The following is an 18,260-nucleotide window of genomic DNA, read 5'->3' as shown; positions in this document are numbered from 1 at the left end:
TTTTTTTTTGGGCTGGGCGGGGGAGGGGGACCGGGTTGCGAAAAGCCCGTGTGACGGAAACTGGACGAGCTTCGGCTCTCCTTCCGCTACCATCCATCTCCCTCCCTCTCCACCGCCCACCGCCGGGCCTCCACGGCTGCCGGACCGCCGTCGAAACTGGCATTCCACTGCCTCAGGTACTTTCTCTCCTTTTCTAGTTTTTCCTTTCCCTTGTTTCTTTTGTTTTTAGGCTTCAATGTATTAAATTTACCTTCTACTACAGATTTTTTTTTTTTTTGAAATTCTTGAAATTGAGCGTACATTGTGACCCATTCCATGAGGGGTAAGGAGGTGGGCTTCTATAGGGATGAAAAATGTGTGCTTGCGCTGGTTATTCTGTGGTAGGGTTTTAATAGATTCTTTTTCTTCTATTTTTTTCCGGAGAAGTGATTTTCTCGTATCTTGTTTGTACGAATACTGCCCCATGTTTGTGTTTTTTTTAAAGAAATACATATATCCTTTTGATCAATGCATGTAATCTCATGACCACGGTGCTTGGCAACAGGTCATTTCCTACCTGGAATCTGGTGTGGCTATTGCTGTTGTTGATCCGGTCGTATACTTACTGACAGTAAAGTTGAAATCTTTATTCATTGGAGCACTTTTCTGCAAGTTTTATTGCTATATTGAGGTCAGTCCTGGAAAAAAATCGAGCTTTCTGATTGCAAATGCCAAGAATTCGATTGCTTTTATTGGGTGTTGCAGTATTGCTTTTTGTTTAGAATGGCCTACTGTCGCCGAACTCTTATGGCATGTTTGCAGTTTGGAGCTATAAATCAAAGAAGTTCGGTTCTTTATGAGCTTTTTAATGGCTTCTGTACTTATTCGCCGGAGCTGCCTGATTGGTTTAAGTTCCCGCAGGCCGAGCAGTCTTGTGTGGATTCTGACGATGATTTTGTGCTCCCAACCAAATTAGAGTTTTTGGAAGATAGTGTGAGTAATAGGACTCATGATTGCAGAACTGATGTTAAAGTTGCATGTCATGATAGCAAAAATGTTGATCTTGATGGTATTAGTAGGATTTTGAAGTCTAAGTATGCATCTCCTGAGGCGGTCTTTGTAGCACTTGATCATTGCTCTGTCAAGATCTCCGAAGGTTTTGTCAATAAAATTTTGAGGAGGTTTAACAATGACTGGGTTCCAGCTTTTGGTTTCTTCATGTGGGCTGGTGCTCAAATTGGCTACAAACATTCTTCTGATTCGTATGATGTGATGGTTGACATTTTAGGAAAATCAAAGCAATTTGATGTGATGTGGGGATTGATTGATGAGATGGTTCAGCTTGGGGGTTTGGTCTCACTAACAACTATGACAAAAGTGATGAGAAGGCTTGCCGGAGCCTGCAGATGGAATGAAGCCATAAAGATGTTTCATGACATAGAGAAATTTGGTGTTAAGAAAGATACTTTAGCCATGAACATACTGTTGGATGCCTTATGTAAGGAGAGGAGTATTAAGCATGCGATACATGCCTTTCTGGAGCTGAGGAATGAGATACCTCCTAATGCGAGTAGTTTTAATGTTATAATTCATGGGTGGTGCAAAGCACGAAAATTAGAAGAGGCATGGCAGACTATGGAGGAAATGAGAAAATTTGGTTTTAATCCTTGTGTGGTTACATATACTAGTCTGATTGAAGCGTATTGTATGGAGAAAAATTTCAGGATGGTTGATGCTATTCTTGATGAGATGCATGCCCATGGATGTACTCCAAACGTTGTGACTTATACTATCATAATGCATGCTTTAGGGAAGGCAAAAGAAACCCATGAAGCTTTGAAGGTTTGTGACAAGATGAGGAGAGATGGTTGCACACCTGATACTTCATTCTATAACTCTTTAATTTATATAGTAGGTAGAGCAGGACGACTACGTGATGCCAATGACATATATGAGGAGATGTGCAAGAATGGAATCTCTCCAAATGTAAATACCTACAATACGTTGATTTCAGCTGCCTGTGATCACTCCCAAGAAGAGAGTGCTTTGAAGCTACTTCTGAAAATGGAAGAAAGCTCATGCAAGCCCAACATTAAGACCTACATCCCTTTACTGAAACTATGTTGTAAGAAAAAATGGACGAAACTCCTCTTGTATTTGTTGGCATATATGTGTAAAAAGGATGTTAGCCTTGACCTGAGCACCTATACTCTTTTAGTACATGGCCTATGTCAGAATGGAAAATTGGATCAGGCATGCCTGTTTTTTGAGGAAATGGTGTCAAAAGGTTTTATTCCTAAAGAAAACACATACAATATTATAATCAAGGCGCTTGAAAGGGGGAATATGGAAAGAGTGAAGGCAAAGGTTCAACAATTGATGGTGCAGGCACAAAGCACAAAACAACCTGGTTATCAGTTTATGGCTGACTATCAGATTGGATGAAGACCAATTTAATTGCCATGATAGATTTCTCTGGTGTGCAAGTAAGTTCCATCTTTTTCCACCATGCCACATAGAACCTTTATCTCTTATTTCATCCCATGTTTCACTCATCTGTCTCACAATGATACCGAAGAATGTTTAAGTGTATGAGAAAAATGTCCATCTTGGTACATCGATTGAAAAAAGACCAATGCATTTCTTTCTTCAATTTATCCCCTATCATATGTGCACAAAGTATTCATTCAGAATTACAACTTTGTAAGGACATTTGTCATACAATTCCTCTCTTGTATTACTTTTTACATACGCTACTTTACTTTTGTCTTAGTAATTTATTTTTTGGTAGACTTAGTTACCTATGGATGCCTTATATATGCAAATCCATGTTATTCATTCATTCCAATCAAAGGCAACATCTTTGGCATCAGAAAATTTCCTTCATTTTTCTACATGATTCCTATATTGTTTTTCATTCAGAAAATGTGGAAGGCCCGCCTCAGGGGTACAGTTATACCCTGTCTCTTCTGATGACTCTTCATACTCAGATTCTGATGATGATGAAATGGCTAGTTCGAAGCATAGAAACAGTAATGGAGGTTCTCAACCATCAAGAGGTATCATGCCAAAGGGTTTGACTTCATGGTGCTTGGATCTTTTTCTTGCAGCTTGTGAAATGGTCCTTTTTGCTTGTTTGTGAATTTAAGTTTTGTTATTTTTTAGAAGAACAGCAACTTTTCTCTGGTTTTACAAGTTACTCAACAAGAAGATAAATGATAGAGAACATCAAATTAGTTAACAGATGGACAGGTGCTTGTTATTGTTTATGTTGTGGTATCCTCTTTTGTAATTGTTGTAGTATTTTAGTTTAGAGGCCTCTAGTATTACAAAGTGACACGCTGGACTATTCTGCATTGGAACAAAAATTTTAGTTTAATCTAGTATTATAAGTGCAAAGAAGATACCATCAATGGAAAAAGGGGAAAAAGATAGAAAGAAGGAAATAAATAAAAATAAAGGTTTTAATGCCCAGGTGGTACACAAGGAGATGCCCTACAATGAAAAGAACAAAAAAAAATAAAAATCTAGAAGGGTCAAAGCAAGATCACAAGAAAGGCAAACTTTAAGAAGAAGAAGCCTCAGGGACATGCCCTTTTTTGATTGACTAGATTATTAATCCTGTTAATGCAACCTCTTCTTAATAGCTTGCATGTATGCTGTAGTGTTATGCAATTGATATTTCATGCATACATGCATATGTACATGCACGGTTCTTGTATTGGGATTCTGTTACAACTTGGAAATTAACGAAGCTAAGAGTTTATAGGAAAAATGGCTTCTGCATTTCAAGTCTGGGTAAGGATCATGTGTATCCTGAATTATTGGATTTTTAACAGTTACAGAGAAAAAAAAAGACTAGGAAATTGAGGATGCAGGATTGTACCTTGGTTATATGGATTCAACATTTAAGACTTACAACAATTGTTGGAGAGTTAGAATCTAGGGCTAGGTTAGGCTCAATTAACTTTTCAGATTTTACCTCAGTTAAAAATAATAAAAGAAAGGCAGGAATAATGAGGATAAGATCAAGAGGAAACTAAGAAGCATGAAAGGCAAGGGAATACTGAAAAGCATAGACCTATCTGTTGTTCAAGTGGTGAAACAAAGCAGCCTACCTATATTATTTTCTTTGTGTTGAGTCCAAGCCAAAAGCTTAAGCTATAAGGTAGCTGGGCCCATAAGTATATGAGACCAGCTAGAGTCCCTAACCTATTGAATGAAGGACCATTTCTTAACACCCCCTCTCACATGTAGAGCCCAAGGGACGAAACCTGAAGAACAGTGACATGCATTAGTAAGTCAGAGAATGAAAAATTTGTAGGGTAGAGGGATAGCTGGCTCTAATATCATGTTAAAATCAAAATAAAAAAAAATGTTTGTACCATTAGGTGGATGAGCCTCTGAATACATAAGACCAACTAGAGCACCTACTCCGTAACCTATCCGATGTAGGACCATTTCTTAACACTTTGAAGGAGCTAGCTTTTCCTAACTTCACTTTATTTTGACATAATAAGAATTTTAGTACATAAAAGAAAGATGAAAGATATCTTGCGACTGCATTCTAACTGAAAAACAAAAAAAGGAAAGAATATATATGCAAAGCAACCCTTCTTCCATTAGTTACTGTTAATATTATTTTGCAACTTTCCGTGCTTAGGCATCTCTCTTGTAATACTGAGATCCTCTCCAAGAAGAATGAAGAAAGGAGATGTGTCATGCCTCATAAAAAGATCTTTGAACATCTCATAATAGGCCGCCATATCAAGGTGTTAAATACAGTGGGATGGTGGGGCATCCCACTGTCCCAAGTGTCGAGGACGGGGCATTGTTCTGAGTGCCGGGACTGGGCACCATCCTGAGCATTGGGATGGGACGAGTCTTGGTAATGGACCGGGATGAGACGGGACATCCACCATCCTGATTGTCAAGACACAGGGCATCCTATTCCACAGAAAATCAGGATGGCCCTGTCCAATGGTTTTTTAAAACCTTTGAGCTAGATTTGATCCCTGTTTTATTGAAAGATCAGAAGATACACAAAATCATAGAACCAAGGCTTTAATGACAACCAGCAGTGACTATGAATCAATTGTTCTGGACCTTAAGTTGGTGCTAAAACAGGCTTAGTTGCTGCTGTAAAATCTGTCATGTAAAGGCTCAAAAAACCAAAATTCAAATTGTGTCCAAATTATATCCAAAACATGGTGTAAAAGTTACTTCTGCAATGATAGTTATAAGTTATAACTATTCTACTCTGCTGGTTTCAACTTGATGCCACTTTGGCTTTTTTATGTTTTTCTTCCTTGCTTTTTCTTCCACTAGTGTCCATTATACATCACCAACCTTCCTTTACTGGTTTTGGAGCATTTTGTTGAGCTTTCGAGAGAACTCTTCTTTATACCACTTGACCGACAATTCAACTTGTTGACATTACCTGTAATTTCATAATGTGAAATCAGTTTGTTGATGTTTTTTCCTTATAACTAAAGGCATATATGGTCGTTGGTCATTACATAAGTCCATCACTGTTATTGAAAGTTTTTCTTTCTCTATTTGTAACATATTCCTATCTACTTAGAAGTGACTTTTCATTTCTGCCTATTTCTCCTTTTAGCTCCATTTGTCTGGGAGTTTTCATTGATTTTCTTCCTCTTACATGTGCATGCATGCAATTTTTCTTTTTTTGCTTTTTGGTGTGTGTGTCCCGGGGGGGGGGGGGGGGGGGGGGTGGAGGATGAATCATTAGGACCAAGGGTTGCCTTACCGATCAATGTCGTACCATACCTAGCATACTATACTATACCGATACCAACCAGTATGCAGTCTCATACCATACCAATACTTGATATGCCTCGCCGACTCATATCTTACCACGTGCCGACGCTGTAATAGGATGGTACCCATATGGGACTGAGACGGCGAACCTTCATTAGCTCCTTTTGCCTTCAGCTTTTTATTGAGAATGCTCATGTCTCTATGCTCATTTTAGGGATTTGGGTGTGCCTTCACTATTTCATAGTTCTTTAGTAGCTTACGTCTTGGTTAAACTAGGAACCCCTTTTCCTCCTTGAAACCCAATTCCTCAATGTAAGCGATTACTTTGGTGTTATTTATCACCATACATGTCCATCTCAAGGCTTGAAACATGCAAAGACATAAACAATTGGAATTTGGAGCTCACCACTTTCTTCTGATCTTTCTTGTTGGCAAAGTAGTATATATGTTTCCTATGCATTTGTATATGACATGCTCATTTAAAAATAAACTGGATATTTTTTACGAGTATTTTTAGTTATAATGTATTCTTCTAGGGTGGCATGAGGACTTAAAGAGAGTGACCAAAATCAAATTGAGGTTTGTGAATGAAAATATAATGCTTAAAGAACTCGCCAAGGATAAGTTCTCCATGTGCTTGTCTTCCCATGACCCACAGGATTCTTCTGTGGTGCATCATTACATCATTCTCCATATAGAGTACATTATTGGAAAGAACAGTCTCAAGCTGTCTTCTTGGGAGGAGAAATGCTTTTCATGCTTAAGAATCATTTTCTTATGAAGCTTCTGCTATTTTCTTGACATTCTTGGTCTTTCTTTAGAATGTCTAAATGGAGATTGCTGAAAAGCTGGAAGAAATCCAAAGGAACTTGGACAAGGAATTGACGGTGCTAGCTAGCATTTCTTGATGTAGCTTACCTGTTTATTCCCATAACAATATATGTTGCATTGATAGCTGGAGATTCATGATGTGCGCCTCGTTTTGGAGTGTCATTTAAAATTGGGAAGAAATTAATGCATTTGGGCATTCGGCTTTTAATGAAGAATGTGGGGAGGAAGAATAAGCTTAAATTACTCTTTCTAGTAAAGGTCATTTTAGAGTGGTGAAAAAGGATTTTTCTAAAGCTTGTAGGTCTACTATGTCAAAAAAGTGGTAAGGATTTTCTTGAAGGCTGTAGGCCTATGGCATGAAAAAGGGTCTACTTTTAGAGCAAAGATGTAATTCTCTTTTTACAACTTCAAGGGCTTATGGGTAGACGACATATCATCTTTTGATAGCTTGAAGATGCTAAAACTATTTGGATTTACTTCCGACATTGGTCATGGTACTTTATGTTACAATGCTTGCTTAGAAGTTATTGTTAGCTGGTATGATAATCTGACTATAAATTAGACTTAAAATTATTGAAAAAGTTCAAAAAGAGCAATTACTAATTAAATATTCTTGAAAACTAAAAAAATAGGCATGTCGATATAGAACCGGCACGCCCTACTTGTATCGATATTGGTTCGGTACCGAACCGTACCGGCCATCGACGGGTATGGGTCCCGATACCAGTTCGGCGGACCTTGCAATAGATAGATTCACTTAGATAACCTGTAGCTTCATTACAAATCCAAAGACAAGCATGGCTACTTTCAAGTAAGTAGTAAAGCTGTTCGGTTTTCAAAGGCTAGAAATTTGAACATAGTGCTTACGAGGATCCTCGTAGCCCTTACCAACAACAGATAGATTTACTTAGATGAGCTGAAGCTTCACTACAAATCCAAAAACAAGCATGGCTACTTTCAAGCAACTAGGTACCCAGTTCAGTTTTCAAAGTGCTGATAGCTAGAACGAAAGGTTGTTTCAGGCTATGGGCTATCAGCAGTTCTATTTGTCATTGATTTAGGTGGACCAATGAGCTTGTAATGAAAGTTTCCCGTGCATTACAAATTAACATCAGCCCCTTTAGGCCCTCTTTAGTTGCCAAGAAAGTTGGAGGAAAAAAGTTTATGCTGGACTGTCTTTTTTCCATTGTTTTATTATCAAGTGGGGAAAAAGAGATTTTCAAGAAGAAAAATGAAGCATAAATTTTCCTTTGCCGCTACATTTTCCTCTCCAAGGGGTGGTATTGTTGGGAGAAAACTCCGGAAGACCACTTTTCTTGAGCAGTTTTAATAAGATTATAACATCATCACTCTAAAAAAATTGAGCCTTTCCTCTACAACTCTCTGTTTCATTCTCTCTTTTCCTTTCTTACTCCTAGGAAAATTGACCCTTTGATTTTCTTGACCTATTCAGTTTTAATTAAAATAAATCTTTGCTTTTCTTTTCTTCTCTTTTCCACCAGTGCAAATTTTGTTTTCCTCACACTCTCACAGCAATTACTATGAGGTCAACTCTCCATGTTTTTTCCGCTTTCTAAGGGACTCATCTAAACTGACAACTATTTTGCATTTAGACTCTTAGAAATTGCAATTGATCTGGTGTTCCCAGGAGTTCTCCTTTTTATGTCCCAAATGCTGCAGGTGCACCAATCAAGAAGGCAGAGATGTTTCAAGAGTAGATGTAGCAAACCCCAATTCCTGCTCTCTGGGAGTCTGTGATGCCAGTTGCATCATTGCAAGGACTGGCCAAATCGGTGAAGCAGTTGTATTGGCAGCCATCACACTATCTCACCAACATCCTCCTGAAACAGTGGGACCAATTTAGAGTCAGGAGTGATGATGAACACCAGTCATTGCATACCATCTTCCATCCTCCCAAAGCTGAAGCTATCATTTGAGTTATGGAAGAGGTCCACAAGCTTACCTCCTTCCCTCACCATTAGCTGACTGTGGGCTTCTGATCCCATGTATTATTACCTATGTTGGCCCCATCTTCCCATGAATTCGGCTCCCCATCGCTCAAGCACCTTCCATGCTTGTGCTTTAACATCAAAGACGAGTTTCTTTCTACTGTTGTATCATTTTATTACTTTTTTTCTTAACTGTCTTTATGCTTTATTCTTGTAAATATCTGGTTCTGGATTGGAGTAATGAATTGGAGAGGGGTTTTTCATTGAATTCTCGTGCTGTTGCCATATTAATAAGGCTTTTCATTAGTTTTTAATATTTATTTATTTATTTGTTCACTCACATAACATGACATAACTCAGCTTGACATCTCTTGGATCTCTCAAGATAGAGCATCTAGCTCATGGAATGTGGTACTGTCCCAAGCTACCTACGGGTGTACCAAACCGTATCGAGGGTGGACTGATATGGTTCCACCCCTTGATTCAAGAAATATGGCAAGGGAGGGAGAGAGGGAGAAGGAAAGAGGGGAAAAGAGAGAGGGAGAAAGGGGGAGAGAGAGAGGCCGAGAGAGGGAGAGAGAGCTTCCGAGACCCACCTCTTTTGGCCGCACAACAACAAGGGCAGAGTTTCTATTTCAAAACAAAATAGAGGCTCGTGCCGACTTTACTTTAGAAAAAAAATGATGGAGCCTCTATTATGGTGCAACTAGAGGAGAGGGGGGCTTTAAAGCCCTCTCTCCCTCTCCCTCGCTAGCTCTTGCTGTGTCAGTATAGATACAGAACGGAACAACATAGCACTGTACTATTTTGTACCATCGGGCAACTAATACAGTTCCCAATACTGGTGCAGCATGCTTTGATCCAACTGATGTTAGTTTGAAGCATTGGCACTTGGTGCAGGATTTGGAGTGTTCCTCTAAAGGAAAGTTTAATACTAGTGTTGATGCTTTAACCTTCAATTATTTCAATGGCCAAATAAGAAAAGATTGAAGTGCCTGGAAGCTTCGTATAAAGTATTACTATTTGTCATCTTTTTCTTTGATATTACATTAAAAAGTTTAAATAATGAAAATTGCCGTGTGCATCTATGTATTTGCTTTTCACATTTCATGAAAGATACCCAATGTTGGAATATGTCTAGAGGTTAAATTTCAGAGAAACTTGGAAATCATGCCTACTATCTAGGTAATACTTTTGCGATACAGGAGTGAGCCATGTAACATCCTTGCTTTTGTTGAACTTAGTTCAATGGCATGGCATTGTTCTTGTTGAACTTAGTTCAATGGCATGGCATTGGATCGACTCAGAACTCGACTGAATCAACTTGAATTGGCAAGTTTTCGAGATGACTCGATTGGAGATGGCTTGTGTTAAGCTCAGAATTTGAATTGATCTTCACTTAGCTGAGTCCCTGTTACTTGAAACTCAGTCCAAGTTGTTTGACTCAATCAAGTTGTGGTCATTAATCATAGTTCATTGCGATGTCATCCTATTTTCCAGATTTTTCATCCAACGCAATAATCATTGGAGGTTGTTTTAGTATATTTGGTGTGAAAATATAGCAATACAAATAGAATGTGGGTGGGTGGAACTTCTTTTGCTCACCCACCCTATAACCCATCATTCTTAGGTCCCTTCATGTGTTGAAGGGGTTTTATTGGCCGCCCTCTCCTAGCTCTCGAGGTTAACATGCAAATAGTAGTAGTTGATAGTATGTGAAACAATCATTGGTGTCTCTTAGCTTTTTGTCTTAATTATTAATGAAATGTATGTTAACTATAGCAATTAAACTTAGACTAGATCAGCCTCTTGGACCTAAAAACTAGTCAATCTGACCCCTGGGTGGTCCGATTTCATAATAGCATTGGATATGCAATCAAACCGGTCAAAAGCTATCGACCGAGCTGATTTGAGAAAAATTAGCAAACTACGTTGGTTAAACTATGTGACTCGAGGCTATGTTCTTGCTGGGAATTAGAGAAAAACCCACTCTACCACCATGATAACACTTGCCACTTTTTAATTAGGATGGCGTTTAATACTTATTCTATTTTTAATAGGTATTCATAATCAATTATTTAAAATATAATCACCTCTTTTTTCATTTTATAGAAATGATATATGCTCATTTTATTCTTTTGATATTTTCAAAACTTTACTATTTACATTTTTAACAAGTCCATAAATTTTGCATATTTTCTACATTATATATTTTTTATTTTTACATAAAATAAATAATTCATGATTATTTTCTATTTATTAGTGAAGCTAAAGAGTATTCTAGGATGTTAATCCAGTGTAGTCTATGGGGAATGGAAAGAATATCAAATCATATGACACGTTTCTCTTCCCCCCTAATCTCATTGTTTCATACCTTTTTCTTCGAGCTAAGATCAGTTTGTCAGCGACATCCAAATGAACAGAGAAATAGTTAAGGCACTGAGGCACCTTGCAATCTAAGATTTTTTAGATGAAATTAGTTCCTAAATCTCAATGTAATGTCCCTAGTAAGCTATGTATGCAACCACACCTGAAAATCAAGGGGAAAAAGTTAAGTTTTAAACTAAAGATTCATCAGACCCTAAGGCCTAACATATGAATTGAGTCATGCTTAGCATAGATCCCATTTTCAGAAAATTATGAATGTTGTTTATAGCTCATGCTCCACCATTTGATATGATTGTTCTCATCAAGGAGAAGAACATAGGACCTTCTCATGAATGAACCCTCGAATGGCTGACGTAGCATCTCTGCGCATTAATTGCGAGCCACTTGATCAAATATCTAGTAGATCATAAGACTAAAAGGATCTCAAAACCTCTGTTGGATCTTAACTCTGAATTCCAGCATAATGCTGCAATATTGTGTTATGTGCTCCTTATTTATATTTTTGTCATCTAAATTCTGAACTTCAATTATCAGAAAGCTAGATGGTCCAAAATTGCCTCTCTAAGGTCCTCCAGTAGTAAATTCTGATCACAGAGATTCGGAAAGTTAATCATCATCTACTGAAGCTTAAACAAATAGTCTGCAAAATTCACTGAGTTCTTGTGATGCAATTACTTTGCCATGATCAGCGTTTCTTGAATCGAGGCTCAAAATCTTGAGTTGGGATCTGGATTCAACTGTGCCCATGATTTTTGGTTTGAACAACTTCGGCAATCTCAATTGTTTCAGCTTCAACTTCAGAACATATGATTGAAAATTAGAATATTAATACATTAATTAAAATGAAGAAAAATTCAGAAACTGTGAGTAAAAATAAACTACGAAAGAAATGAAATAATTTTGAAGTGTAACATTATTATTTTGCTCCACTAAATGCATCACTTTGCAGGTTTCCCACTGAAACAATCGATTTAATATTTTAAAACATAAAATTGTAAAATATAATATTTAGGGTCTATATCATTTTATTATTTGATGGCAATCTAGCATAACTTTCACTGAGTTTGGAGCAAAACTAAAGCCTTTTGTTTCAATTTCGGAATTTTTGGTCGAACTTTAGACCATACCTTCTCCATTCGATTCTGACTTGCTTATTTGTATATGTCATTGATAGCATGATCTAATTAAACTTCTCTGCATGTTGTTGGAGTTTATTGTTGTACTCTGCATTACTTCAATATCATGGAGATGTTGCCGAGTCACCAATCCTGATGCCAGATTTTAACACTCTGGTAACAAATCTATGCAAGTTGATGAACTTGTTTATCCTATAAAAGGTTTGAATCTGAATTTTATACCATGCAATTTTTACTATACTTCGAATTTTTCACTTTTTTTTGCACAGATAAATTCTTCACATAATCACATGCATGTACCGGAAATGTTATAAAGCTCAAAGGTGAATTTACAGACAACGCATGTAGCAGAAAGAGTAGAGGAAGATGAAGAGAGAAGAAACACAAACTTCAAACAACGGCAGTTAGAAAATTTCATTTTTAGGGTATCATTTTTTCTGAATCTTTTATGAGTCCAAGTGGTCAGCATGTGTTTTTTTTTTCTTTTTCTTTTTCTTTTTTCTGTTTAAGAGGGGCCTTATATGCTTTAAATATCTTTTGATCTACCAGTTTTGACTAGAGATAGAGTGGTCACTTTTAATAGTGGCAGTCCACAATTTTATAAAATGGGTGCACAACTTATCCCAGCCATCCAAATATATGGATGCAATTCATTAGCCTAATGGAGATAAGTTATACAACTAATTCTTAGAATATTGGGCTACTAATACTAAATAGAGCATGATTGTTCTCTAATATCAAGTCATTGAACCAATATGTATATTTTATAAGGAATATTTTCTAAATATAAATAAAAACAAACAAACCCCTATGAGTCATTACAATAACCTTGAGCAAAGTTCTAGTATTAAATCAAGATATGGGAAACCGATTTTAGCCCTGAGCAGGATGCACCATGTGTCCTTAAAAATAGACTAGGACGGGCTGATACCATAGCTAAGCTAGCTGATACTAAGTCCAACTTGACCAAATTGGCTCTTTTGAACAGATAATGAGAGAGCATGCAGAGGCCAGCTCTCCTCTTTCCCAATCATTGGGAGGTGCTAGGGTTTGGGGCTATGGATCGAGCCAAAGAAAGAGGTAGAGAGGGGGAGAGAAGGGAAGCTAAGGAAGGCTAAATCTAATCCTTCCGCGCACATTCCAATTTTGTTGATGCTAGAATCATTGCATAGGTCTAGTAAGCAGTCGTTCCTTTTTCTTCCACTAATTATCTAAAAAAGAAGAAAAATAGGAGAACTCATGCCAAAAGTTTCCTATTTTACTTGAAATTCAAACATGTTGTAACTTGTATCACCCAAAAAAATCACTTATAATTAATTAAAGATAACAAAAGTTACAAAATGAAAAAAAATAAAAGCATAAAATATAGAAGGTATAAATAAAGTATCTTGACATGGTATTGAGATGCATCACCACTGCATTATTAGGATAGTACCATATTGGTCTAGTGAAAACTAATACCATTGTCTATACCATATAGGGGTGGCAATTGAGTCGGATCGGGTTGGATGCGAGTCGAATCAAAAGATTATCAATGCAAATTCTACCTATTTATTAAATGAGTCAGAATTTTAAATTTGAGTCCGACTTATTTATTAAACAAGTAATCTGACCCGACCCACATAACCTATTTATTAAGCAGGTCAAGTTAAGTTAGACGGGTTAAACGGGTTAGACAGATTTTTAATAGATTAAATAGATTTAAAGAGGTTAAATAGGTTAAGTGTATTGTTTAAGCAGGTCAGAAACAAGTTAAGCAGATTTCAAACAGGTTAAATAAGTTAAACGAGTTGGGTTATAACCCAACTCAATTATTAAATAGGTTAAACAGATTAAATATTTAAACCTGAACCCAACCCATTTAATAAACAAATTTAGAAAGGTTGATCCATTTACGACAAAAATCCGTTTATGTCAAACCTAAACTTGCTTAAAGCAGATCGTTCATAGATCTGGTTGACGGATCGGCTCATAAATTGCCACCCCTAATACCATATCATATCATGCCTACTCGATATAATATAATGAAACTTATCTACATCCTCACAAACATCACACTGTAGAACCATGGTCTAAATAATGGGATATCTCTTTGATTGGACATGAGATATGACATGCACACCTTCAACATCATTATCAATAGGATTGCTTCAAAACAAAGCATTTTGCTTGATTGCAATCTTCCAAGGTGAGAAACTACTTCATTTGGCTTCAACTTATCAATCGTCTCTTGTGATACCATGTCACACTCACATTCCCGGCACAGTATTTTCCAACAAACACCATAGAGAGAGAGAGCAAATCGTGAAGGCTGAAAAGAAAAAAGAGAGCATATATATATATATATATATATATATATATATATATATATATATATATATATATATATGTTTATGTTAAAGATTTCAAGGGTGCACAAATGCTTCTTGACTTCAAACTAAAGGCGCTTCTAAATTGGGAACATTCCACGACTTTCCTAAAATGCTTATCTGCCTACCTACCTCTCCAGAGTTATAGTTTCTAAAACTATATCATACAAAATTCTACACTGCCGTCAGTCATTCAATCATTTCCCATTGTCTTTTCACATGATAAAAAGGCATTGTTGATCTCTAGGCATTCAAGGTATTTAGTAATTGGAGTTGCATAGAGTTGTAAGCAACAACTCTACTTATAGTATGCACAACTATATTTCAGCATTATTTTGAGCTTGGCCTACTCTTATTTTGTTCCTGGGTTAGGTTAGGTTAGGTTATTTGCACTATTTCTAGAACATGAGTTATGAAGAATATTCCGGTGCACGAGGCTCTTGCCACTGTTGAATCTAGGAAAAAGACGTCTTGCAACTTCATCTCCATGTTCAGTAAAACTATTTCTCTGTTTCCAACCAGTAACATCCAGATCTAAAGAGAGCAACTTTGCAATTGCGTTAAGGCCCACCATCCTTCGATAGCTTCGAGTTATGGCACCAAAAATCATTTAAGTACATAATTATGTGAGAAGGGAACAAAAAGATGGACTTACAGAGAAAACAACTCTTAGTTGGAGTTTTTGCAAGCAAAGGCAATTCGTGGTTTGTTGGAAAAAAAAACAAAACAAAACAAAAATCAGTCGATGGTTTCTTTTGGTGGGTTAAGAACGAGATCTAGACCGACCCACTCAACTTGTCCCCAACTGAACTGGGCTGAAAGCCCATAAACCCACCCCATATTTGTTGCCTTCAAGGATCACACAAGCCATTACCTCCAAATGGATTATCTAAAGAATTGCCTTATTAGCATCATGGTAACTTCCATGCTAGTATTGATTAAGTTCTATGAGACACACCCCATGTTCAAACACCACGCATGAAGCACACATTTCTAAAGCACCCAAATTCAATATCTTGAAAGCGACTGGATTTGATGGAGACAATCACATCCCCATCACAGAGATGTTTTGAGTCCCTAACCATCCGATCACATATGTGAAATTGGGCCCCTGTAATCATTCAGTGCAGTGGTCCAAGGGGAGAATGTTTCTTCTCTTGGTTGTGGAACAAAAGAGAGTGACTGAATTGAGAAAAAAAGGAGGAGGAGGAGGAGGAAAAGAAAGGAGTTCACTGTTGCAATATACTAGATATACTTGTAGGCTAACATTTAGGAGTATAAAGGGTCTTTGGAGATGTATACTTCTTTCTATGTGAAGAGTTTTAGGACAGTGACACAGAAGAAAAGGCCAGAGTGAGTACAGAAACCTCCCTATCACTCTATTTTAGATATAAAACCGTTAAAGGAGCGAAAGCTTAGTAAGATTGCTAAGAAGTTCTCAAAGCTGAAAAGCAAAAGGAGGCGAGGGATACTTTGCCCACAGTACGGACCCAAGATCTTTGACTGCCCCAACTCTCCTATGGCTTTGATTTTGGATTCAAATTCATTAAATACTTAAGATAACCCTTCCAGGCCAAATCCGAAGTAAAGGGGGCAAAATGGAAATTGAATAAGTTGGGCATTCCTGAACCATGCAAATGGTAGTATGATGATGCATGTGTATGTGAATGTATGTGTCAGCATGGCCTTATGTTTGACAACCAAGATCCTCTCTGGTGCGGGCTATGCATCGCAAAATGCCATGCATCCCTGGATGGCCATCAGGAGATGAACGACCATCAAACAACGTACGTCGTGTATGATACGGCACGTGCTCGTGAACTGCCTCGTTTGATGGATGGCTGCACATCCCTCTGTGGTGCTGTATCTGCACCGCATCGTGAAGGATTCGTGCTATTATGTGCGAAGCAACATGCAGCCTATGCTTCCACTTTGCAACCGAACGAGAGAAGTATTTTGTGGTAGTTATAAACAAGCAAGTTAGGAAACTAGCCTGCATTGAGCATCAAAGTTGGAGAAGGCCTTTTTGACCCATCATGGACACAAAATCCTACATTGTTCCCAAGCGAATAGACTGAACTCTAATAACCAGGGCATCTTCAGCTGTACCTTTGCTCATATCTTGCCTTTTCCATAATAGAGGTAACTTGGGATGTGAGAGAAAGATAAATGATTCAACCTGATGAGGGTAACGAGACCAACGTTTCAGTGGGGAAAGATTCCGGAACATTTGCTTTGTTTTCACTCGGTATAGCATGCGCGATACTTCGTGTTTGTGTCTTCTTCCTTTAAACCAGTGCACGGTCCAATCATACTGTAAATTTTTTTATTATTAAAAAAGAGAGGGGGTTATCTCCTACCCACCAACCTCGGGTGTAGATAGGACAGGGCATTAGGTACCATAGCCCAGTAACATTACTAGCTCGACTAGTTGCTATGTATGTAACTTGGGGGAAATTAAAACCAATTAAGTACTGTTCTAGTCTTTGTCATCCAACCAATGTATAGGCTACATGGCAAAATGCTGTACAGCCCTCGATGGCTGCCAAGAATATCATGTTTTGTTTGATGGCTGTCCATTTTCTAGTGATTGCATAATACTTTATGGTACGGCCCGTACATCTTCGAAGATTTGTGCTCTTTTGTCATCTGCCCTGATAAACCCGAGTTCAATCTTACGATCTTGTTGGTCGGTGGAAGAGAGAGAGGGTTGAAGGTGGAATAGATGGTTGTGATGCACCATGGACATGGATCGTAAGGCCAAAATGGTTCAAGTCATATAGATAAGGTTCAAATCATAACCTTGTCATGAAATAATAATGTGCTTGTTGAACCTAAGCCCATGTTGTCCTACTTGGATCCCATCAAGGACTTGTGGAGACCTCAGAAACAAAAAAAAAAAGTAAACAAGAGAAGATTGGTGGAAGAAAGATCTCCTCCTCACCCATTCCAGAAGTGCACTTAAGGCTAGGACCTAGACATCTCTAATTCCTAGCCTCTCCCAATGTGATACCACCCTTGTCCCTTCTATCACCCCACTTCCCCCATCTCACCTAAACCAAGGGATTCCTAAGACCCACAGACTGATAAGAGTCTAACAGGGACTTTTTTTTTTTTTTTTACTTACCAAACACATGCAAAAAAGCCCACCATACAGTAATTTGTTTTGGCCAATATATGATTTTGGGGGTTGATTGGATTGCTTGATGGACCAATCTATATGGACAATGCCCACTCATTGCGCATCTGATGGAATGGTGATTGTCCTTATTTTGTCCACCTACCACAATGACAGAGAGCCTGTTGGAATTTCCAATTTGGCCTCCAGTTATCCATGAAAGATTTTGTGCTTCAAATACAATCCCTAACCTATGTTTCATATCTTAGAATGTCTCCGTGATGTACGTAGCTAATCATACATAAACTATGTCATAGAATTCTATAGCCGGTTTACCGTTATGATTTTTGAATATTTTATTTTCTAATTCTCGCGAATGTATTTGTAGTAGAAAGATACAATTTTTTTCCAATTTAACAAAAAAAAAGGTCCATTCATGTATTGTAGTAGAGTGGCGAAGTAGAAACTTAATTCCTAATTCCTAAGGAACCTAAACTGCACTCAAGACAAAATTGGATGCTATTTAGGAACTTAGTTTCATTCCTAATGTTATTGAGAGTTTAGCCAAAATAAATACATAAATTAAAAACTAAAAGAATAGATGAGCTTCCATTCAATTTTTGAAGTCAGGTGGTGGCGTTAGAGTTAGGAGCTGTGACTGAACTTGGAGAGTTTTTCTACTAGTTAGTTATATTTAATGCACGAATCA

The 18,260-nt window shown here is 37.6% G+C and overlaps 1 protein-coding gene across 3 annotated transcripts; it reads left to right on the top strand.

Moving 5' to 3' along the window:
- The first annotated feature begins 22 nt into the window (after positions 1–22).
- Positions 23–8,808, top strand: LOC103718091 (uncharacterized). 3 transcript variants are annotated; one of them, XR_001880022.4, is made up of 4 exons: positions 23–176; positions 545–2,465; positions 2,902–3,038; positions 8,240–8,808. XR_001880022.4 is itself a non-coding variant. In XM_008806744.6 (3 exons), exon 2 carries the CDS (start codon positions 763–765, stop codon positions 2,422–2,424), a length of 1,662 nt encoding a protein of 553 aa, XP_008804966.1. In that variant the 5' UTR covers positions 38–176; positions 545–762; the 3' UTR covers positions 2,425–2,465; positions 2,902–8,808. The 3 variants fall into 3 exon arrangements, 1 of the variants encoding a protein (XP_008804966.1); XR_001880021.4 differs by having other exon boundaries at positions 38–176; positions 8,272–8,808; XM_008806744.6 differs by having other exon boundaries at positions 38–176; positions 2,902–8,808.
- Positions 8,809–18,260: the final 9,452 nt, after the last annotated feature.

This window comes from Phoenix dactylifera, chromosome 5, assembly GCF_051530095.1.
Source record: "Phoenix dactylifera cultivar Ajwa chromosome 5, Ajwa_hap1_PhDact_Kaust_v1.1, whole genome shotgun sequence".
Lineage (NCBI taxonomy): Eukaryota > Viridiplantae > Streptophyta > Magnoliopsida > Arecales > Arecaceae > Phoenix > Phoenix dactylifera.
Note: the sequence above shows the minus strand (reverse complement) of the source record. Positions and strands in the feature narration are given on the sequence as shown.